This window comes from Geotrypetes seraphini, chromosome 9 (assembly GCF_902459505.1).
Source record: "Geotrypetes seraphini chromosome 9, aGeoSer1.1, whole genome shotgun sequence".
Classification (NCBI taxonomy): domain Eukaryota; kingdom Metazoa; phylum Chordata; class Amphibia; order Gymnophiona; family Dermophiidae; genus Geotrypetes; species Geotrypetes seraphini.
In genome coordinates this window covers 96,632,525-96,657,823 of record NC_047092.1, presented here as the reverse complement: position 1 = coordinate 96,657,823, position 25,299 = coordinate 96,632,525, and the positions used below count along the sequence as shown (strand labels likewise).

Here is a 25,299-nt window from a genome sequence, read left to right as displayed (position 1 = left end):
CTAACAGCGTCCCAGTCCCCTCCACCGAGGAAGAGAGAGATCAGGGCCAAAAAAAGTACATGAAGGCAAGAAAGGTCCCACTCAAGGGGACTCATCAGAACAGCCCAAAGCCTCCGCTTAGGATGGCCCCAGTCAGAAAGCTCAAGCACTCAAGAGCAGGCTAACAGGACATCCCGTGAATCCTCCGGAATTCATGGGATGTCTTCAGGAATCTTCTCCTCCACAAAGCGCTGGGCAACTTTCGGAGAGTCAAAATGGTGTGCTTTGCCCGAGTACATCACCCTCAAGCGCACTGGATACTGGAGGGAAAAGGGGATACGGCGTCGGACCAAATTAGTATAAAATGGGAAAAACTTGCGGCGAGCCTGGGAAACCTCTGTGGAGTAGTCCTGGAAACAGAGGACAGGTTTGTTGTGCAGCAGTTGCTTCCCCTGACACAAAGCAGCCTTGATCTTTTGGTGGTAATTCAAAAGGTGGCAGATAACCACCCTCAAGCGATCAGCACCATCGCTCCGTTGGCCCAGGCGGTGGCCCCATTCAACGCGCAGGGGCCCAAGCTATTGGGGGGGGCAGAGAATCCGTCAGCCATTGTTCCAAGAAATCACCCAGGTCACCCTCTGAAATAGTCTCAGGTAGACCTATGAACCTGAGGTTGTTCCTTCTGGACCGGTTCTCGAGTTCCTCAATCTTAGCCTTCAGCGCCGCTAATGAAGTAGTATGCATTGTTTGCTCTGCGGTAAGCCGCTGCATGGAGTCTTCAGTATTACCGACACACTGCTGTGTGTTCTGCACTTCAACCGTTAAAGTGGTGAAATGCTGGTCCAGGGTGTCAAGCTTGTCCGGAATCCACTGCAGTTTTGCGCTGAGAGTGCCCTCCAGTGCGGCTTGCACCTCCGCTGTTACCTCAGCGACCCAGAGGGAGCTAGGAGACTCCGGGGATGCAGGAGCCACGTGCGTCGCCATCTTGAAATCCTGCAGCTTTCTCTGCTCATGGCTCTTTGCTGGTTGCTTCGTGGCCATCCCCCTGCAGCCCGCTCCAAGCACACCGGGAGAGCAGCAATGTATTCCCACAAAGAGTAACCAAAAAAAGGCCGAAATCACCGATTAAGTGTCCGATCTGTAGCAGGCATATTGGAACTGTAAATTCATGCAACCTACAGCCCTATGCTTCCGCCGGAAGTCCCCATAATTTAATTTTTAATTCAGGATAAAGTAGTGTGGTATCCATTTTTATAAAGGTTAATAAATATAAGAGAAAATAGAATTAAGATTATATATTTTCATTGAACTAATTTTCTTTTTTAATTCTTTATTTAAACACTGCGCCCAAGCATACAACATCATGGCATAACCAGAAAAGCAGTAAAATAGTGTACAAGAAATGCAAAACCCCTCCCCCCCAAGAAAGAACACCCCAAACTCCATCTCCCACCCAAACCCAACCCCCCAACAAGAACCATCTGAATTGCCCCATCCCCAAAGAACATCACAATCTCCCCCCCCCCCCCCCCCCCCGTTAAGAAGAAGCCCAAGAAAAGGATAAGGAAAGGATCAAGAGTCAAAGGCAAAAAGGAATCCCCAATGTGATATTAATCCTTCGGTGAGTACAAGACAAGTTATCCAGATTTACCCTCCACCTCCAAAAACCTACCCCAGAGATCCTCAAACTGTCGCCTCTGGTGGGTGAGTAAAGCGGAAAGCCTAAATTTCTCACAAACCCAGCCCAATTTCACCCGCATCATCTCCACCGTGGGTATCATGGGGCTCTTCCAGTGAGAAGCCAGCACTAACCTAGCAGCTGTAAAAGCCAGACGCGCCAACTTGTCTTGCGTGTCCTCCACTTCCCCCAGGAGTACCCCCAACAAAGCAGTTTCCGCTCTTTAGGTCAGCATTGAAGAAGTTGCCCCACATAGCTAAACACCTGAGTCCAATAGCCCAAAAGGTGAGGACACTCCCACCACATATGAAAGAACGTACCCCGTAGACCACACCCTCTCCAGCACTCCCCCGCACATGAGGTATACATCTTGTTAAGCACCGCAGGTGTAACATACCAACACACTAGTAGCTTAAGAGCATTTTCCACCAACTGCGGAGCCACCGCCATTCGCAATGCAATTTGTTCCCATTCCTCTGTCGTATAGGTGAGCCCCAAATCCGTCTCCCAAGCCCGCATATAAGAAGTCTTCTGATCAGGTTCAGCGTGCAATAAACGATATAACAGCGAGATGCAGCCCCGGCGCACCGGATCCCCCAACAACAACTCAAACCGTGAGCGCCGAAAAGCGGTAAGGTTCCCCACTTTAGCACGCATAACGTAATCCTTCACCTGTAAGAAAGGGAATAAATCTCGCTGCTCCAGGTGAAAAGAAGCTTGGACCTCAGGAAACCCTTTGATGTGCTCCCCTCCAACAACTGGCCAAAACACCTCAACCCGCCACGCTCCCACCTGCGAAAGACACCCTCCTCCCTACCCGGAAGGAAATCCTCCGCATACCAAATAGGAAGGAAATGTAGTCCCCTCACCTTACCCACCAATTTCCGAATGGCCCCCAACCACACCCGCAACGTCCATCGTATAAAGGGGTTAGAAATGGTAGCGAGCTCCATCCCCCGTAAGCCCACCCACGGTAAATAAGACAAAGTATCCATGCCCCTGGGCCTCCCCATGAGACCCTGTTCCACCTGAACCCACAATTTAACCGGAGCCGCATGCCAATCCACAACCGCCCAAAGTTGCGCAGCCCGATAATACAGTTCCAAATTGGGTATCCCCAAGCCCCCCTCCTCCTTGAATTTGAACATGGCAAATCTCGCAACCCTGGGACACCTACCCCCCCATATAAAGCGCAAAAGATTCCTGTGCCAACGAGAAAAATACACTCTGGGAACTTCAACAGGGAGAACTTGAAAGAGATAAAGAAATCTGGGAAGGATCATCATACGCACCACCTCCATTCTGCCCATCCAGGAAAGGTACAAGGGATCCCATCTAGCAAGGTCCTGCCGCAAAGCCGTAACCAGAGGGAGATAATTAAGTCGGAACAGGGAAGACCACTCCACCCCGAGCTGAATCCCCAGATATCTAATAGGACCCGACACCCAACGAAAGGGGACCTGACCGTGCAATTCCTGAACCATCTCAGCTGGCACCGAAATGTTCAGTATCTCCGTTTTAGACATATTAGCCTTAAAGCCAGAGATCCGCCCATAATCCCGCATCAGATCTTGCAGAGCCAGAAGCGACCGCTCCGAACCCTCCACAATGGCCAAAATATCATCCGCAAAAAGGGACAATTTATGCTCAACCCCCTGCACCTGAACACCCCGCACAAGCCTAGATTGACGAATACGTTTTGCCAAAGGCTCGATCACCAAAGCAAACAACAAGAGAGAGAGCGGGCACCCCTGTCTCGTTCCTCTATGAAGCTCAAAGGGCTTGGAATAGACCCCATTAACTTTGACACAAGCCATCAGGGTATGGTAGAGAGTAAGAATCCAGGAAATAAAACGCGAACCAAATCCCATCTGGCGCAGGACAGCCTCCATAAACGTCCAATCCACCCGATCGAACGCCTTTTCGGCATCCACTGCTACCGCCACTCAGGATGACCCTAATCTACGAGCCTCCCACACCAAATTCAGCACACGCCAAATACCATCAGCCGCCTGACGCCCCCCAAATAACCCCACTTGATCAGGGTGGATAAGTACCGGCATATGGGTCGTCATCCTATCAGCCAAAATACGGGCCAATATTTTGGTGTCAATACCTAGCAAGGAAATAGGGCGATAACTCCCACACACAGTCGCATCTTTCCCCGGTTTAGGGATTATCGTAATCCCTGCCAATCTCATATAAAAAGGCAAGCGCTCCCCCTCTTTCAGAGAATTGAATAATCTAGTCAATAAAGGCGCAACCAAGGGGGAAAGCTTCTTGTAAAACAGCCCCGTAAACCCGTCTAAACAGCCCCGTAAACCCAGGGATTTTCCCGGCTTCAAATGTCGAATAACGCGCAAGACCTCCTCCACGGTAATATCCCCCTCCAGCCCCCGTGCATCGGAGCTAGACAAAGTAGGTAACCCCAAATCGCGCAAATAAGTTTGGCTCTCAGCCACAGAGCCCTCAAGCTCCGGAGTATATAGCTCCTGATAAAATTCCCGAAACCGCTGTTGTATCCCTGCATCGTCGGTTACCACCGTGCCATCGCGAGCCTTAATAGCCATGATATTACCCCTCGATTGTTGCAGTTTGACACTGTGAGCCAATAGTTTACTGGCCCTATTCCCAGATTCAAAAAATTTGAGCTTCAACTTATTGAGATTAAATTTAATCGCCGCATCTTCCAACTTCCCAAGAGCCATTCGGATTTCCTGAAGTCGAAGCCGAAGCTGCGGTCCCCCTTGCCCCCTCTTATGTTGATCCACCAAAGTGCGAAGCGTTTCCCGCAACTGCAATTCCTCCCACTGCCGGGTCTTTTTCTTATAGGCTGCTAGAGAAATCAACTCACACGTACCACCTTTAGACTTTCCCAAATCGTCATGGGAGAAAACTGATCTATACTATTATGATCTAGGAAATCATAAATCCCCCTTCTCCAACTTTTGCACTATCTGCGGATCCCCCAACAAGGTATCATTTAACTTCCAATAAGTATCCCCCACCCGAGGTCCTCCCCAACAACTCAGATCCATCCATAACGGAGCATGGTCAGACCATCCAATGGTATCAATTTTGGTGTCTAGCAATTTTTCCCCCCACCCTTTATCAACACAGATCAAATCAATGCGAGTGTATACCTCATGTACAGGAGAATAGAAAGTGTAGTCCCTGCCCATCCAATGTTGCACCTGCCATCCATCCACTACATTAAGGACTTCCAAAAACCTCTTCAGACATTTCCTGTCACTCTTAAGCCTATCGCCTCCCTTGCCCGAGGAGTCCCAATCTGGGTTAAGGACCAAGTTAAAATCCCCCCCAACCACCAAATGCCCTACCTTAACTGATATAATTTTGGACAGAAGAATGTCAAAAAATGGGCCCTGTTGAGAGTTAGGTGCATACAGTTTAACCAATGTTACCTGAGTTCCTTCAACAGTCCCGGTCCATATAAGCCACCTCCCCCCCTCATCCCTCCATTCCCGATCCGATACCACCTTCAACCGGTGAGAAAACAAAATCCCCACCCCAGCCTTCTTCCGCTCCATCCTATTAGAAGCCCAAGCCCTCACGGGATAATCCCGGAACTGTACAAGTTTTTCCCCTGCTTTCACAAAATGAGTTTCTTGAACAAAACAAATATCAAAACAGAGGCGTTTAACTTCCTTCAATAACAATTGCCTTTTACGTGGCATATTAAGCCCCTTAACATTCAAACTGCCCACTCGTAAGACATTAGCCCCCCCATCCTTAACCTTAGAAAACACACTCGACACCAACTCCCCTCCCCCCTCCATCCTCTGCCACCCACTCACCCCCCCTCCCAAGCCCTCCACCCCCCCATCCTCCACCCCCCCAGTCTTCTCCACCCCACTCCCCTCCAGTCCCACACTCCCTCTCTCCCCACTCCCTCCAGGACTTCAAGTGACCTCACCCCCCCCAATGTCACCACCAATGTACCTCCCCCCAAAGCCAATCTTCCCACATTCAAAATCCCCCCACCAACCACTCCCCAGACCCACAACCATACACTCCCAAGCACACACCCAAAGTCAACATTGGGTCATCACCAAGGTCCAGAACCCTTCAGCGAATAGACACTACCACACTCAGCCAGCCACTCAAGTGTCATGAGAAGCTGCCGCTCTCTGTTCGGTCGTCTCCCCCTCAGGACGGGAACTCTGCCTCCCTCTCCGCCGTTGTGGCACCGCTTTCCACTGATAACGCTCCAACTTCTGCGTCGATAACTTGCTCAAGACAGAATCTCCAGGTGTTACCAAGCCCTCCTTCAGAAGCAATGCCTGCAGCTCCGCCACTGTCGTTACTCGCTTGTGCACCCCATTAAAAGTCACCAGGAAGCCGAATGGAAAAAGCCAGCAGTAGCACAAGTTGTTCTTCTTCAGCACCTCCAACAGCGGCCGAAACTCTCTCCTTTTCTGCAAAGTGATGGCTGAGAGATCCTGGAATATCTCCACTTTCAGATTCTTCCAAGAAATAACACCCAAGTCTCTAGCTTTCTTCACCAGGCGATCTTTATCTGGAAAGTGGTGGATACAAGCAATAATATCTCTCGGGTAGTCCCCATTCTTGGGACCCAGCGTGCGGTGAGCCCTATCCACTTTCAGGTCCCCAGGATCAGAAGCAGAGTCCCCAGCATCATCCAGCAAAAACCGGCAGAGCTCCTGCACCACAGCCGCGACATCCCCATATTCAGCCGTATCCGGAACTCCCCGGATCCGCACATTGTTTCGCCGCGACCTATTCTCCAGGTCTTCCACTTGTGCACAACATTCCAGAAGATCTTTTTGCACCGTCTTCATCTGAATAGTGATGCCTTGCACAGCTTCTTCTTGCTCCCCGAGTCGCTTTTCTGTATCCTCCACCCTGCCCAGCAGATCCGCAAAGTCCTACCGGATCTCCTTAACCGCCTCTTTAATTTTTCCCTTCACAGCCGCCACCTCATCTTTTATTTCAGCAGCCCACAGTTGCAAGTCGGCTTTAGTAACAGCCGCCGCCAAACCAGCACACCTCAGCCGCGGGGAAGCACTTCTTTCGGATTCCTCCTCAGACGCGCTGTCTCCCGACTCGCGCGCGGACACGCTGGAGGTCCCACGCACATGGCAAAGGCCGTCCTTCTCTCCCCCGCGGTTCAACGACCTGCCGGTATGAGTCTTCTTTCGCGACGGCATCCTGCAGCAGTAGCAGGTAGCGCACACTCCCGGCTTCACACACACACACAATACTGGGCTGCCCGCAGTGGGAAAAGGTTTGCTTTATGCAACGGAGAGTCAGAGCAAAATCCCTAACCCTCCATCTTGGTCAGTGACGTCACCGGAAGTTCATTGAACTAATTTTAATATATTTTTGACCAGCTGTCAGAGACCAAAACCTCCTTCCTCAGGTTAGGATAGCATAGAGGGGCATAATCGAAAGAAACGTCTAAGTCCGTTTTTGTCTAAGTCGCAAGCTGTCCAAAGTCAGATACAGCTTAGAACACATTTTCGAAAAATGCGTCCAAAATATTTTTTTACCGAAAATCGTCTAACTGTAAGTCCAGCCGTCTGATCGTCCAAGTTGCTAAATTGTCCATTTTTATACCACATTTTCATCCAAATATTCGTGCAAGTCAAAAACACCTAGAATAAGTCCTGTTGGATGTGGGAGGAGTCAGCAAAGTGATGGACTGGATACCCAGACATGGCACCTGAATAGTGTGGTACCTTACAGGGCACTGCTGTGAACTTCACAAAAAGGGTGCCCCATAAACATCTAACTACAGCTCGCTTATAGGTCATTGTGAGCCCCCAAACATCCCCAAAACGTACTATACCCACCTGTCTACAACCCCAATAGCCCTTATGGCTGCAGGAGCCACTTATATGGCAGTAAAAAGGGTTTTGAGGTTTTTTGGGGAGTGCACATGTTTCACCATGAATACAGTGATTACAGTGGCTTATGGGCCTGGGTCCTCCTCTCCATGGGTTCCTAACCCACCCCCATGACGACTTAAGCCGCTTCTGTGCAGCTCTACTAGGCTTTCCTATGGCAGACTGGCAGGTGCTGATATTCTGGAGGCAGATATTTAAAGTTGTGATTATGATTTTTATGGGGGTGGGGAGGTCAGTGATCACTGGGGTAGTGTATGGGGGTCTGTACTATGTGTTTGCAGTGCTTATCTGGTCACTTTATATAGTTTTTTTGTGACTTAGACTATGTTTTAAATGGCCTAAGTCACAATGTCCAAGTTCCGTCTAGGCTGTGCTGTAAAACTTCTCTTTATACATTCAGTACGACTAAGTCTAGCACGACCCACGTCCTGCCCAAATCCCACCCTCGACACTCCTCCTGAAATGCCCTGTTTAGCTCTGGTCGTTCAGTGGCACTGGGAAGGCCTAGGTCGTTTGTAAACATGTCCAAAACCCGTTTAGATTATTGGCACTTGGACGTCTTTTGTTTATGATTGTCCAAGTGCCGACTTAGGCCAGCTTTTGGATGTTTTTCTCTTTCGATTATGAGCCCTTACTGTCTTGATCTGGGGAATGATGTGTTGGCTTCTGAGAGCTAACTGAAAAATGTTTTAAGTCCTTTCAATAAAAAATCATCTTATTTTCCATTTTTAAATTTATATTTGTAAGATTCTTATGCCATGCTAAACCTCCCAGAATTTCCAGATATTGTTTACAACGGATCAAATCTCATGGTGGAGTAAATTTCCCCAATTTTTATAGATATCATTGTGCATTTCTTCTCCTCCATGGTTGGTATTGGTTTTGATTTCAAATATTTTTATTGATTTTTTAAAGAAAACAAAAGAAAAAAGACAATCATTAGAGAAAAATCATGAAGTAATAAAGATAACAAATGTACGTGTTAATTTGTCGAAACAGGATCCAACAAGAATACCATAAAACAGGCAAATATAATATAACATGTGAAGTCCTATATTAGGTATTACAAGATCCCAACAAGATGTATGCAGAACTCTGGAGAGGAGAAAAAAGAGAAGAAAGAAAGAAAGAGGAAGAAAGGAAAAGAGCAGATAGGAAAGAGGAGGAAAGACAGGGCAGGCGTCCACATCTGAAAAAGGTCAGAGAGTAAATACCAGGATAAGAAAAAACAGAGCTGAATAGCTAGAAAGTCAACGATCAAGGGGAAAAATGTTGTATAGGTTCCCATATTCGAGAAATAATGAGAGCACTATTGGAAAATTCTGCTGCTTTGATCTCATATAAATGAATCATAAGAACAGTATTCCACCAAAAAACAATATTCAGTAGATCAGCAGATTTCCAATTATGGAGAATCATTTGAATCGTTAGGGCAATTAAGATGTTAAGAAGAGATTGTTGATCAGGGGTAAGGGGATCTGGAACCGCTAAAGCTTAAAAAGGAGAATGTCAAAGGAGAAGTCTGATGTAATAGGCAATATTCGCTGAATGAGATGCCAGATCTTGGACCAGAAAGAAGTCAGAAAGGGGCAGCCAAAAATCATATGGTAAAGATCGCCCAAAGCTGCCGAGCAATGCCAGCAAAGATTAGAGTCTCTGAGACCAGCCCTAAACATCTTGTTAAGAGTCCAAAATACTTGATAAGCTAAGAAGTAGAGAGATTGAGAGAGACCAGAAGAGGCTGTGGGACGAACAATTTTATTGAAATAATGATTCCAGTCGCTATTAGAGCCCCGCCAGGTAGTATAGTCAGCCCAAACATCCATGGTTCGTTTAGATCTAGGGTATCGATGAGTTCGAAGTTCTTTATAGAAAAGAGATGTTGTGTGGCCGAGATAAAGCCCCATGCGTGAAAAGGTCAGAAAAGCAGATGATTGAGAAAAGGTAAAAATAGAGGGAGAGCATCTCTTCAAGGAGTGAGATAGCTGAATCCAATGAAAGCATTCCGAGGGAAGAAGACCAAACTTATCCATGAGTTGTGAAAAGGAGAGAAGGTTATCCCCATTCATGATTTGATTCATTGACCAGATTCCTTTATCGAACCACGAGCACCAATGAATAAGATGGTTATCAACAGGGAATTATACCAAATAGGAGCAGCTAGCGTATGTTTCCTGTTTGTCTGAATAATATCATCAAAATGTTGAATCGCTTGAAGAGTCGCACCAACAGTGGCGGATTTACAAGGCAGCGACGAGGGAGAAACATATGGTAAACAAGATAAGGGAATGGGATTCACAAGATGCTGTTCAATGTGTAACCAAGCAGCTCGAGGTACATTTGGAGTAGAGTTCTGGATCCAGAGAGAGCTATATCTGAGTAATGCGGCAACATGGTAAAGGAAGAAGTCGGGAAAACCCATACCCCCATCTTCCTTAGAAGATTTAAGGATTTGCAGAGAAATACGAGGAGGTTTTTTGCCCCAGAGATATTCCGTGAGTTTGCACTCGATGGATTTGTAGAAAGCTTTCGGAGCAAGTCTGGGAAGCATAGAGAGATAATAGTTGATGATGGGGGATATAGTCATTTTAATGGCCTCAAGGCGCCCCCACCAGGTTAGTGAGAGGGGAGACTATCTCTTCAATAAAGTGTCTACTTTGGAAGTTATAGCAGAAGTGTTAAGAGACATCATAGTGTCTGTGTCCTGATGAAAGAGAGTACCTAGATACTTCAACGAGGAGCTGGCCCAACGAAAGGAGACCGGGCCACAATAAGATAGGGAGGTAGTCTCATTAAGAGGCATGATTTCGGATTTGTCCCAATTGAGACGGTAACCGGAGCTTAGTGAGAAATCAGAGACCAGTTGGAGAAGGACAGGGATGGACGAGGCAGGTTTGGAGAGGAAAATAAGCAGGTCATCAGCATAGGCCAAGGTTTTAATCTGTGAAGATCCCACCAGGATGCCTCTAAGATGTGGATGCTGCCGAATCGCTAATAATAAAGATTCAAGAGCCAGGTTGAAGAGAAGAGGGGATAGGGGGCAACCCTGGCGAGTGCCTCTGTGAAGACGGACAGGGGCAGATAGAGAGTCATTAATCCGTAATCTAGAGAAGGGTCTGGCATACAGGATCTGAACCCATTTCACAAAGTCCGCACCACATCCAAACCAGGAGAGAGCAGAAAACAGATGGTTCCACTCAACCATATCGAACGCTTTCTCAGCATCTAAGGAGATCGCAATCAGGGGTTCATATGAGGAGTGAGCAACATCCAAGACAGCATTAAAAGTACGTGCATTGTCACCAATAAATCGGTTTCTCATAAATCCTAATTGATCCAGGTGAATGAGAGAACCAAGGATTTTATCCAAACGGGAAGTGAGGATTTTCGTCAGAATCTTGCAATCGGTATTAAGCAGAGAGATGGGTCTACAATTGGCCACATTAGTATGGTCCCGACCCTCTTTGGGGAGAACTATGATGTGCGCCTCAGCGAATCCTCCCTGATCATCCGGAAAGGAGAAGAGATAATCATATAGCCTTTTCAGCAGAGGTACCAAATCAATAGAAAATGTTTTATAAAATTCAATGGGATAGCCATCAGGTCCAGGTGATTTATGTGAGGAAAGGGATTTGATGGCATCCAGAATCTCAGGTTCCGAGATGGGGGCCCCCAGGGAAGAGGCCTGAGATTGCGGCAAGGAAGGATGAGAGAGATTATGAAGGAAGTGAGCAGTAGGCATGGCAGAAGTAGTCGTAGATGAGGCATAAAGTTTTTCATAGAAAGAGGTAAAAAGATGAGAAATAGAGGCATCATCGGTGACAGATGTGCCATCATCTTTCACCAAAGCAGCAATTCTAGAACGTTGTTTGCGGTTAGCCAGGTGGCAAGCAAGGAAACGTCCGGCTTTGTTGGCCGAAACATAAGTACCTGTTTTGGATATAAGGAAGTCCTGTTGGGCTTTTAGCCGTGAGAGCATATTATATTCAATTTGTTTCTGAATCAAAACAGGTGAGACATGAGTCATCCCATCACGGGCCTGTTGGTTTTCCAAAACAGAAATATCATTTTCCACTGCGTCAAGTTTAGCAGAGTCAGATTTCCGTTTCCATGCTTGAAAGCTAATCACCTCACCCCTAAGACTCGCTTTGAAAGCTTCCCAGACAGTGTTAAAAGAGGGGGTAGAAGGAGTATTGGTGACAAAGAAATCAGAGATAAAGTTGCGAATTTTGTCTTGGAAAGATGTATCCCGAAGGAGGGAAGTGTTAAGCCGCCATATGCGTCTAGAGTAGATATGCTGTAGTTCAATATGAAGACCTATAGGAGCATGATCTGATAAGACAATGGGGTGGATGATGGAAGCTCGAACAAGTGGGAGTAAGGATTTAGAAATAAGAGAGAAGTCAATTCTCGAATATGACTGATGAGGGGCAGAATAAAACGTGAACGAGCGTTCGCCAGGATGAAGAAGTCTCCAAGGGTCACAGAGGCCCAGATCAGATATGACATGGTGGAGTTCAGACCACATTTTAGGGATACGAAAGGGGGCAAGAGATTACCTGTCTTTAATGGTATCTAAAGGTAGATTAAAATCACCACTTAATATCAAAGGATATTTGGAAAGATTCAAAAGCGTATCACGCAAGGAAGTTATAAAGGAAGGCATGTCTAAATTGGGTGCATAAAGATTAAGAATAGATATCGGCTTATTCCCTAGTTGTATAGTACAAGCAATCCACCTGCCTTCAAGATCTGAGGACTGGCCAAGAATAAAGGACTGAAGAGAAGACTTGATTAGAATGGATACTCCTCTTTTCTTATGGAATGCTGGAGAAAATAAGTGAACATTATATCCAAGTATCTTGAGTGAGGAGCAGTCTTTAGAGTTAAGATGGGTCTCCTGTAATAGAAGAACATCATAATCTTTCAACTTAAGATAGTCCATAATTTTCTTACATTTCAATGGATGATTAATACCATTGACATTCCAGGATGCTATTTTAAGTGATGTCATATAAGTAAGACAAAAGCAATGCAAGAGAAAGGTCCAGAAGAGAGACGCCTGCTCTAGGAAAAATCAGAGAGGTAGAAAAGAGAGAGGAATTATACATGAGGAAAATGAATAAGAAACTTCTCCAGGAGGAGAGAAAGCGAAAAGAGATTACCAGTTTGTCAAACAAACAGCGGCAAAGCTTCAAACAACCCACTAGCTAGAATAATAACAATAGTGCAAATACCAACAATGGTAATTACAAAAATGCTCAACCTTCCAAACTGGAGAGGTGAAGTACACTAAACAGAACCAATCTATATACAACCAAGGTAAATACCAACAATGGTAATAGTATATTGAGTATACCCTGTGATGGAAAAGGGTAGGCAATAAGAAACCAGATAGGCATGTTGTAATGGAGGCGAATAATAAAGTACGAACACATGTAAATATTGAAAACCATGTGGACTCTACCAATAGAGGGAGTCCAAGGAAGGGAGATAGGTATTGGAAACATCCAGCACAATATGTAAAACATTCCCACAAAAGAAACAATGCAGACCCACTATCATCATTGACACCATACCAAAATTACATAAGAACATAAGCAGTGCCTCTGCCGGGTCAGACCACAGGTCCATCCTGCCCAGCAGTCTGCTCCCGCGGTGGCCAAAAACAGGTCAAGGCCTGTCTGAATCATCAGAAGGGGCTCCCCTGCCACCTTGGTTTCCCATTTAAGTTCTGCCCTCCTATCGAAGTCCTAGCCCTCCGGTCTTGCACATGCACGACCAGGTTGGTTTACTCAGTACCCCACGATCCCTCTATCCCTCAGGAATCCATCCAATCCCTGCTTGAATCCCTGTACCGTACTCTGCCTGATCACTTCCTCCGGTAGCGCATTCCAAGTGTCCACGACCCTTTGGGTGAAAAAAAACTTCCTTGCATTTGTTTTGAACCTGTCTCCCTTCAGTTTCTCAGAATGCCCCCTCGTATTTGCTGTCCCCTTCAGTCTGAAGAATCTGTCCCTATCCACCCTCTCTATGCCCCTCATGATCTTGAAGGTCTCTATCATATCTCCCCTGAGTCTCCTTTTCTCCAGAGAGAAGAGCCCCAGCCTATCCAGCCTCTCGGCGTATGAGCAGTGTTCCAGCCCTTTTACCATTTTTGTTGCTCTCCTTTGGACTCTCTCAAGTACCGCCATGTCCTTCTTGAGGTGCGGCGACCAATACTGAACGCAGTATTCCAGATGTGGACGCACCATCGCTCGATACAATGGCATGATGACTTCCCGTGTTCTGGTTGTTATGCCCTTCTTTATGATGCCCAGCATCCTGTTGGCTTTTTTCGAGGCTGCTGCGCACTGTGCAGTTGGCTTCAGTGATGCATCCACCAGCACACCCAAGTCTCTCTCGAGTCTGCTGTCTCCCAACAATACCTCCCCTAATTTGTAGCTGAACAACGGTTTCTTTTTCCCTATATGCATGACCTTGCATTTGTCCACGTTGAAGCGCATTTGCCATTTGTTTGCCCAGTCTTTCAGCTTGTCCAGGTCCCTTTGTAGGTCCTCACACTCCTCCCTGGTCCTAACTCTGCCGCACATTTTGGTATCGTCTGCGAATTTTATAACCTCACACTTTGCCTCCTTTTCCAGGTCATTGATGAATATGTTAAAGAGTAAAGGCCCCAGCACCGATCCCTGTGGCACACTGCTCGTGACTCCCCGCCAGTCAGAATATTGACCCTTTACTCCAACCCTCTGCAGTCTACCCGACAGCCAGTGCTTGATCCATCTGTGCACATCCCCTCCCACCCCGTGACTCCACAGTTTCTTAAGTAGCCTTTCATGTGGCACCTTGTCGAAAGCCTTTTGAAAGTCGAGGTAAATGATGTCTATGGGCTCCCCATTGTCCATCCGACTGCTTATTCCTTCAAAGAAGTACAGAAGGTTCATTAGGCACGACCTTCCCTTACAGAATCCGTGCTGGCTTGTTCTCAGTAGGCCATTCCTCTCGATGTGCTCGCAAATGCCGTCCTTGATCATAGCTTCCACCATCTTCCCTATTATTGAAGTCAGGCTTACCGGCCTGTAGTTCCCGGGGTCACCCCTCGATCCCTTCTTGAAGATCGGTGTGACATTTGCCAATTTCCAGTCCTCTGGCACCTCACCAGTTTTCAAGGATAGGTTGCAAACATGTTGGATTGTGCCCACTATTTCCTGTCTTAGTTCTTTCAGAACCCTTGGGTGGATCCTGTCCGGGCCCGGTGATTTGCCGCATATTGCCACATATTGAGAAATAAAAGAAGAGGGAAGGACAACACAGAAAAAGCATATAACTAGGGTCAATACAGAAATCCTGATATAAAACAGTAAAAGCCCAGGCTGTACCAAAGGAAGGAAATGGGTGTAAAAGGGTACATAAGACAAAAAGCTAATCATGGAAAAAAGAGGTACAATATCGCACAATGAAATGGGTAAAAAATATGGAAGATCCATGTTACTAAACAAATATCATTGATACTAAAATGCATAAAGAAACGTGCATAATAAGACAAACTAGTAAAGTGACTGAGCATTATGAAATATATAAGTACCGTATTTTCTCGCATATAACGCGCGCGTTATACGTGGTTTTTACGTACCGCACATACCCTTGCGTGTTATACGCGTGAGCGCGTTGTACAAATTTTTTTTTACATAGTTCCCCATGTGCCCAAGGCCCCGCCCTCAGGAGGGACCTAAGGCTCCCGGGCCTATTCTGATTGGCCCAGGCGCCTTAGGCCCCACCAGTAGGCGGAGCTTTTGGACGGATGGGCCAATCCGGCCTCATTCCGTCGTTGGCTGCCTGCCGGACAGGCGGGTTTGGCTCCTGTCTGTCCGGCCAACTACAGAAAGGTACAGGGAAGGGGGGTGGGGGGGTCGTGGGGGTCGGCCAGGGGGGTCGTGGATCGGCTGGGGGAGCGGTCGGAGGTTCTTGGGGGGGCTGTTGTTGGGGGGAGGGGGGTTTGCGTCGAGGGCAGGAGGGCCTGGGATCCCTCCTGCCCATAATGTAGTGCGGGGTGGGGGTAGGGGGTCGCCGTGGCCAGGAGGGTTTGGGCTCCCTCCTGGCCCGATATTGTCAGGGAGTTGGGGAGTCGGCGGGGCAAGAGGGCTTGGGCTCCCTTTTGCCCCGATCGTGTCGGGGGGGCAAGAGGGCTTGAGCTCCCTCTTGCCCCGATCGTGTCGGGGGTGCCGCTGTTGGCTGGGGCAAGAAGGCTTGAGCTCCCTCTTGCCCCAATCGTGTCGGGGAGTCGGGACCGCCAAGAGGGGGTGAATCGGACGTCGGGGGGCATCAGGCTTTCAGGGTGGGGACAGGACTTCAAGGGGGAAAGGAGAGTCGGGCAGCATGCGCTGTATACAGGTGTGCGCGGTATATAAAAATTTCTGTGCATAAATTTGTGTTTTTCGCGTGCTATACCCGTGTGCGCATTTTACACAGGTGCACGTTATGTACGTGAAAATACGGTAATCCTAAAAAAGTCAAGATAAATAGGAGGATAATAAAAACTTTACAAAACATTCAAGTTCATGATAAGGTATAAAAAGCAATAAAGCGAAAAAACAACTAATGAATACAAATCAATGAAGTAAAGGAAAGGGACGGGCACACAGAGAATGGCGAACAGCACATTAAGGGGGTACACAAAAAAAAAGGGCAGCAGCAAAGAAAAATACAAAGATAGAACATCTATGAAGGGTTATAATGGCAGTAAAGAGGAAGCAAGGGTTAGGATGGAGGGGATAAGAGAAAATAAAGGAGCAGTAAAAACATAAGTCATAAATGACATTTCATGAGTACATACAAAAGTATTTCATATAAGACAGTGAGGAAAGCAGGGCATCTAAAATGAAAGTCATTGGTAGTAATTCATGGTAGGGATTATTAACCATAGAAAGAGGGATAAAGAATAATTCATCATACCAGGGGAATTCATTTAAGCTGCTTAGATAGCACCAGAAAGTACGGAGGAAGGGCAAGGAGCATATAAGATAAAGAATGTACTGAAGAGGGAGAGGGAGAAACACAGAACGAGCAGGAGAAGAGAAAATTAATCATCCAGTAGGAAGGGAATAGTTCAGCCGGGGAGAGAGAGGAGAATGAATAAGTAGATAGCTTAAATAATGCGAGAAGGGAGGCTTGAACAAACAAAACAGGTACATAGGGAAGATAGACCGAAGAGGGAGCCATGTGAGACAGATCCAAATAATACAGTCCGTATATTTAATATGCTCTGATGGTGTAGCAGTAGACAAAGTGGCTTAAAGCACGGTCATCAGGTGAAGTCCAAATCTAAGGGGGGTTGCATCTTCAAGGATCGGGAGAATGCAGTACAGCAGAGGAAATGATCCAAGTCACTCCATTTTAGTTTGGTGAATCCAGGAACGTAGTATATCGGGATCCGAGTAGGTGTCAGTTTTATTTCTATATGTCACTCGGAACCGCGCCGGATAAAAAAAGTCATATTGTGCGCCCAAATCCTTAAGATCTTGGCGCATGGCGAGGAAGGCCTTGCGCTTCGCAGCAGTGGCAGGGGCCAAGTCCGGTACAATAGTTATTTTGCGACCCTGGAAGAGCATCGACGCCTTTCCCTTAGCGGTAGTTAGGTTCAGCAGGGCATGTTGAAAACGAAGAACCTTGATGATTATCGGTCGAGGATGTTTGTGACCAGGTTGAAGGGTGGAGGGAGAGCGATGGGCACGCTCGATCTCAAAGACGGGAGAGAAGTCAAGATTCATGAATTTGGAGAGCCAAGATGTCAGAAAAGATAGAATATCATTGCCCTCGGTCCCTTCCGGTACGCCAAGGATTCTTAAGTTCGATCTTCGGCCACGATTTGCCAGGTCCGATGTTAATTTTAAGATGGCCGCGGAGTTGGCTTGGATCTCAGGGATGTCCTTCTCCACCACCGACACTCGGTTAGTTAGAAGGTCAAAATGCTGTTGCGAGGCAGCGATTTGGGAGTGGATGGATTCCAACTCAATACGCATATCTTTTGATATATCTATGTGCGTCTTCATCATGGTTTTAATGCTCTGCAGTTCTGCCATGATCGGGTCAGATTCCTCCACGAGGTCCTCGGCAGTGCCGGTCTTGACTGGAGACAGTGGAGCAGACTTAAGGCATTTGTTAGTCGGTAGAGCCTCTGATTTGGATTTTTTTTGTGGCCATAGTGTTCTGACCAGCCCAATGAGCGTTGTAGAGTATTCAGGTGGAAAAGTGAAGCAGTTAGCAAAAGTAGTTTTGCACGAGTATCTGGACAGGAAGTGGGAGCAAAAAGCTCACGCAGCCATATCGTCTGAGTCCAAACCGGAAGTGGTTGGTATTGGTGTCAATCTTGTCATAGCTTAGAGTTCCCTAGATGGGCTGAGATTGAGAGACTCTTGATTTTACTATTGACTTTCATAAGAACATAAGCAATGCCTCTGCTGGGTCAGACCTGAGGTCCATCGTGCCCAGCAGCCCGCTCATGCGGCGGCCCAACAGGTCCAGGACCTGTGCAGTGATCCTCTATTTATACCCTTCTATCCCCCTTTCCAGCAGGAAATCGTCCAATCCTTTCTTAAACCCCAATACCGTACTCTGCCCTATTATGTTCTCTGGAAGCGCATTCCAGGTGTCCACCACAAGCTGGGTAAAGAAGAACTTCCTAGCATTTGTTTTGAATCTGTCCCCTTTCAGCTTTTCTGAATGCCCTCTTGTTCTTTTATTTTTTGAAAGTTTGAAGAATCTGTCCCTCTCTACTATCTCTATGCCCCCCATGATCTTATAAGTCTCTATCATATCCCCTCTAAGTCTCCTCTTCTCCAGGGAAAAGAGACCCAGTTTCTCCAATCTCTCAGCGTATGAAAGGTTTTCCATCCCTTTTATCAGACGTGTCGCTCTCCTCTGAACCCTCTCGAGTAACGCCATATCCTTCTTGAGGTACGGCGGCCAATATTGGACGCAGTATTCTAATGCGGGCGCACCATCGCCCGATACAACGGCAGGGTAACTTCTTTCGTCCTGGTTCTAATACCCTTCTTGATTATACCTAGCATTTTATTTGCTCTCTTAGCGGCTGCTGCGCACTGTGCCGTCGGCTTCATTGTCATATCCACCATTACCCCCAAGTCCCTTTCTTGGGTACTCTCATTCACTAACATCCCTCCCATTGTATAGTTGTACCTCGGGTTTCTGCTTCCTAGATGCAATACTTTACATTTCTCAACGTTGAACTTCATCTGCCATCTTGTTGCCCATTCCCCTAGTTTGTTCAAGTCCCTTTGCAATTCTTCGCAGTCCTCTTTAGTCCGAGTTCCACTAAATAGCTTGGTGTCGTCCGCAAATTTTATTATCTCACACTTTGTCCCTGTTTCTAGATCATTTATGAATATATTAAATAGCAGCGGCCCGAGCCCCAAGCTCTGCAGAACACCACTCGTGACCCTCTTCCAGTCCGAGTAGTGGCCCTTCACCCCTACCCTCTGTTTCCTACCCACCAACCAGTTTCTGATCTATCTATGTACGTCTCCGTCCACCCCATGGTTCTTCAGTTTCCGGAGTAGACGCACGTGAGGCACCTTGTCAAAGGCTTTTTGGAAATCCAGGTATATGATGTCTATGGGGTCTCCTCTGTCCATCTGTTTGTTAATTCCTTCGAAGAAGTGCAATAAGTTAGTTAGGCACGATCTTCCCCTGCAGAACCCATGTTGGCTTGTTTTCAGAAGTTCGTTTCTTTCCAAATGTTCATCGATGTTTTCCTTTATCAGTGCTTCCGCCATTTTCCCCAGAAACAAGGTGAGACTCACCGGTCTGTAATTTCCCGGGTCACCTCTTGATCCCTTTTTAAAGATGGGCTATCTTCCAATTCTCTGGAATCACTCCTGTTTTCAGGGATAGGTTGCAAATTTGCTGCAGTAGTTCTGCTATCTCCTCTTTTAATTCTTTCAGAACCCTTGGATGGATTCCGTCCGGACCCGGGTATTTGTCAGTTTTTAGTTTTTCTATCTGCCTGCGCACATCTTCAAGGCTCACTTCCATGGATGTTAATTTTTCTGCTTAATTTCCATTGAAGAATTGGTTGTGTCTTCGTTCGTAAATACAGACGAAAAGAACATGTTAAGTCTTTCCGCGACTTCTTTCTCCTCCTTCACTGCTCCCTTTCTGTCTCCGTCGTCCAGCGGTCCCACCTCCTCCCTAGCCGACTGTTTCCCTTTAACATATCTGAAGAAAGGTTTGAAATTTTGTGCCTCCCTGGCTAGCCTCTCTTCATACTCTCTTTTGGATTTTCGAACCACATGGTGACATTCTTTTTGATACTTCCTGTGCTCTTTCCAGTTCTCCTCAGTTTTGTCCTTTTTCCATTTCCTGAATGAATTTTTCTTATTGCCTATCGCTTCCTTCACTATTTTAGTGATCCATACCGGATCTTTTGTTCTACTCTTTTTGCACCCCTTTCTGAATCTAGGGATGTACAGATTTTGCGCCTCGCTCACCGTGTCTTTGAAAAAAGACCAGGCATGTTCTACCATTTGGTATTTCTTGGAAGTGTTCTTAAGTTTCTTCCTTACCATTTCCCTCATTGCTTCGTAGTTTCCTTTCCTGAAGTTGAAAGTTGTCGCTATGGTTCTCTTTTCTTTCGGTATTCCTACTTCAACCTTGAACTTGATCATATTATGACCGCTGTTTCCCAATGGTCCCACTACTTCCACTTCCTTTGCAGGTCCCATTAACCCATTTAGGATTAGATCCAGAGTGGCATTTCCTCTTATCGGTTCTTTAACAAGCTGCTCCATGAAGCAATCTTGTGTAGCCTCCAGGAATTCTGTCTGCCTAGCACATCTTGATCTTCCAAGACTCCAGTCTATCCCGGGGTAGTTGAAGTCTCCCATAATAACTGTGTAACCGCTTTTGCATTCTCACTTCATCTCAGTTTCCATTTCTTTATCGATATCTCCGATTTGCCCGGGTGGATGATAGTATAGGCCCATCTTTATTTCATGTCCTTTCCTACCCGGTATTTTAACCCATAGCGATTCCAGCTTGTTGGTCGTCTCCGCTATGTCTATTCTTGTCGATTTTATGCTTTCTTTTATGTATAGGGCTATTCCACCTTCTTTCTGTCCTGACCTGTCCTGGCGATAGAGCTTGTACCCCGGCAGAGCTGTATCCCATTTGCTTTCCTCATTCCACCATGTTTCAGAGATTCCAACGATGTCTATGTCCTCTGCATTAGCCACGGCTTCTAGTTCCCCCATTTTGTTTCTTAGGCTCCTTACATTAGTATATATGCAATTTAGATCCTGGCATTTTGTTGCCTTCATTTCCTTTCCCTGTGCTTCGGTCTTTAGTGTCTTCTCTTTTGCTACAATCTTTCTAACCTCCTCTTCTGGGTTAGTTGAGTCCTGTAATTCGTCCCTTGTTTCTTCCCAGCCTTTATTTCCTTACTCAGCTGTATTCTGCCATCTCGGATCACATTAAATCCAATTTTAATTTGAACTATTCAGGTTTTCCTACAGTTGGACTTCATGATTCGGGTTTGTATACAAGATACATTTCATCAGTCTATATGGTTTAATACTAATTTTAGAATTGCCCATAACCCATTTTATTGGCCCTACTGGATGAGTAAGGGGTCTTTTCTTTTTTGGCTCAACTGTGGGATCAGTTTTGCTGACCTTTACAGATCTGCAAGTGCAATACCATTTTCCTGATTTGGCTGCCTATCAATGGCTTCAATTGCAAAAGTGCTTACATCATGATCTTCATGTAGCTACTTGGTGGAATCTTGTTTGTTTAATTCATAAATTTGAAATGGAAAATGTGCATTCCATCTTAAGATATACTTCTGTTCAGCGCACTTGGGCTGCTTTCAATGTTATCTACACTATGGAGATGTTTAATTTTGTATGACTGTATCTTATTTCTCTATCTTTGGATATTGCTGTTCTGTTTTCCTTTTGTGCTGTTCTGCATTAATATTTTTCCTTTAAAAATTCAATAAAGAATGCTTGAACAACAACAACAACAACAACAACATTATATTTGTAATTCTTATTTATTTATTTTTCTAGCCCAGGTAACATCAGGGGGACTGTGAAGATCTGCAACGTCACATAATCAGGCTCGAGGAATGGGCATCGACAGGGCAAATGAGGTTTAACGTGGATAAGTATAAGGTGATGCATGTCGGTAACATAAATCTCATGCACGAATACAGGATGTCCGGGGCGGTACTTGGAAAGACCTCCCAGGAAAGGGATTTGGGAATTCTGATCAACAAATTGATGTAGCCGTCCAAGCAATGTGCGGCGGTGGCGAAAAGGGTGAACAGAATGTTAGGAATGATAAAGAAGGGGATCACAACAGATCGGAGAAGGTTATCATGCCGCTGTACCGGGCCATGGTGCGCCCTCACCTGGAGTACTGCGTCCAGCACTGGTCGCCGTACATTAAAAAGGACACGGTACTACTCGAAAGGGTCCAGAGAAGAGCGACTAAGATGGTTAAGGGGGTTGGAGGAACTGCCGTACAGTGAAAGATTAGAGAAACTGGGCCTCTTCTCCCACGAACAGAGGAGATTGAGAGGAGACATGATCAAAACACTCAAGGTACTGAAAGGTACTTGGTAGATAAGGACAGGTTGTTCACCGTCTCCAAGGTAGGGAGAACGAGAGGACACTCTCTAAAGTTGAAAGGGGATAGATTCCGTACAAACGTAAGGAAGTTCTTCTCCACCCAGAGAGTGGTAGAAAACTGGAACAATCTCCAGGGTTTCAAGACAAAGTTAGACAAGTTCCTGCTGAACAAGGACATACGCTGATAGGGCTAGTCTCCGTTAGGGTGCTGGTCTTAGACCAGAGGGCCGCAGCGTGAACGGACTACTGGGCATGATGGACCACTAGTCTGACCCAGCAGAAGCAATTCTTATGTTCTTATCCTTCCCAGGAGCTCATAAAGGGTAACAGTGATACATGCACAAAGATTTCCAGGCTTAGGAATAGTGGTACATTCACACTACATTGCCATAGGGTACAATCACATTATATTGCTATAGGATTGATGCATACATTCACATTGTAAGGTGCATAACTAAGGATGGAATCACATTAAACTGACCTAGGACTTAAAGAGTATTTTCCCATTTTATTAGAGCTAAACATAAGGGATATAGCAGCTTATTCATATATTGGTGGCACAACATACTGTACTCAGCATGTGCTTAATCTAGGCATCACTTTGTAATGTACAGTGTGTATAATACTATCAGGGTAATATAATGGAAAATTTTTGCTCACATCACCTCAGTCCTTTGCTTGCAAAAAAGAAAAAAAAAAATGAACTCGGTCCATAGAGGGAACTCTGCTTGGGAAACCAATTGATGATAAAAAAAAGATCTACTTTTTCAAATTTTCCATGTACTTGCAACCCAGACTGGCCACAGTTATAGACAAGAGTATGGGCTTGATGGACTTTAGCCAGATTCAGCATGGTTTATCTTATGTTCTCAGATTTTGTTTTCCTACCTGATCCTTGAGAAAGACTATGAGATTAGGAAAAGTTACATACCTGCAGGAAGTTGCTTCTCCTTAGCTCAGTCAATGTGATCCTGCCAGACCAGGACCTGTTCACAGTATAGAATATTCTCTGAATAACCTGAAACATGTAAAACAAAGAGAATAGTGTTCAGAATCCAAGTTAAAAGTTTTTCTTCCCTGACCTCTACAGATGAGATCTGGCCTCATTGTGACACAGACATGGCCATATACAGTAGTTTTTATTTTCATGTTTTCCAGTACATAGAATATTGGTAAGAACTGTGTAAAATATATCCTTGTCTGCCCATCTGGGAGCAAAATAACTCTTCAAACAAAAAATACACACTCATCAAATTTGGCACACTAGAAGAAAATAAGACTTTTTTAGTGAGTTCGAAAACTGCAAGCATTATTTTCAGAAAAAGAACCTTTCCAAACAACCTTGGTGCTTTCTATGGTCAAAAAGGACCTTGTCTCTACTTCAAACAGTGTGGTTACAAGAAGTAGAAAAATGTCTTCTAAATTTAACAAAAGCTATGGAAGATCCGGCCTTTTCTGTATCTTTGGATGCAGAGAAGGCCTTTGATCATGTGGAATGGACCTTTATGTATCAAGCAATGGATTGGTTTGGTATTGGTTTCGGATTTATACAAATGATTCAAACCTTGTATAGTTCCCCTTCTGCTAGATTATATATTAATAATACTTTTTCAGAAAGTTTTCATCTGGACAGGGGAGTTAGACAAGGGTGTCCATTATCTCCTTTGCTTTTTGACATTGTTCTGGAACCCTTGCTATTGGCTATTCAACAGGCAAAGGAGATTCAGGGTAGAGAATGACACGGTGACAAAATTCATCACCGTTACCGTCCCCGCGGATAACCGCGGGAAATAATCCCATGTCATTTTCGAGTGTCTATTTCAACCTCGGTCCTTCTACACCAGCATTCTTCAAAGCAAAGCTTGCGGGTCAGTGGTTGTGCCCAATTATACTCAGATTCTTCCCTCTCTCCTTAAAGAATGACATGAAGATGGTTTCCCGCGGTTATCCGCGGGGACGGGAACGGTGATGAATTTTGTCACCATGTCATTCTCTAATTCAGGGTATTCCTTATGCAGGTCAGGAATACAAGTCTCTGCATATGCAGATGATATTTTGCGTTATTTGAGAAATCCTGAATCTACCATTCTGCATTTAGTGGAATTGATTGATAGATTTGGGAAATTTTCAGGATATAAAATAAACTGAAGTAAATCAGAAGTTCTTCCGCTAAATGTACACTGTCCAAAAGGATTATTTGATCCATTCTCCTTTCTTTGGAAGGAAGAAGGTATAAAATAATTAGGCATTTGGATTCATAAAATGTTGGAAGAGACGATGAAAGTACATGACAGATCTTTATTGCTGAAAGTCACAGAAATGTGCCTTACATCTGTCTTGGTGGGGGAGAGTTCAAACGGTTATGATGACGATGATTTTGCATGTGGTTTGCTACTAAATGGGTATGTTGCCAGTTTATTTTTAGGGGTCCTTTTATAAAAAATTAAATGGTATTCTTACTAAATTTATTTGGCTGGGGAAAGCTGCGAGAATTGCTTTAGTATCTTTAAAAAAAAACCAATTGCGGTGGGGTGGGGGGTAAATTTTCAAATTTTTATAGGTACCATCAAGCCTATATAATACGTCAGGGTATGTATTGGATCCTCCCCGAGCTCATGGAAAATTTTCCAGATTGGTTTTGGTTGGAATGGCAACTCCTGTCTCCATAAAGATTGTGTCACGTTTTGAGTATCAAGTTAGAGAATGACACGGTGGCTGTTACAGGTAACCCGCCAAAATGGTGGGGGAAAAACTGTGTTCACTGTGGTTATGGGGACAAGGCCATTCACCGCTCCAAAAGTGGATGGACATGAGACCAAAATAAAATCTTTGGAATCCCAGGCCTCGGTGTGGGTCAGGGATAGTGGAAATCTTAATTTTAAAGTTAAAATGTTGGAAAATATGACCAGAAGATGCAATCTTCGGATTATAAATTTTCCAAAACTTTCAACTATGTCTCCACAAGATATGTTTAAGAAATACCTGAAAGAGATTTTGAAAGTGCCCGAAACTTCTTACCCACCTCTCACTAAAATATATTACTTGCCAACTAGGACTTTGGGTCAAGAACCAGGTCAGCAGAATTTGTCTACTGATAGTTTGG

General features: G+C 45.5%; 1 protein-coding gene across 12 annotated transcripts in view; it reads right to left on the bottom strand.

Annotated features, from left to right (window-relative positions):
• The window catches only part of PPP2R3A (protein phosphatase 2 regulatory subunit B''alpha), a 1,177,159-nt gene that overhangs the window by 563,658 nt on the left and 588,202 nt on the right, over nt 1-25,299 (bottom strand). For all 12 annotated transcript variants that reach the window (XR_004540589.1, XR_004540590.1, XR_004540592.1 and 9 more), the window contains one exon: nt 23,128-23,214. Coding sequence is in view for 9 of the 12 variants with exons in the window: in XM_033957843.1 (XP_033813734.1) it covers nt 23,128-23,214 (87 nt within the window). In the remaining 3 variants the exon portion in view is untranslated. The remainder of the gene's footprint in view (nt 1-23,127; nt 23,215-25,299) is intronic.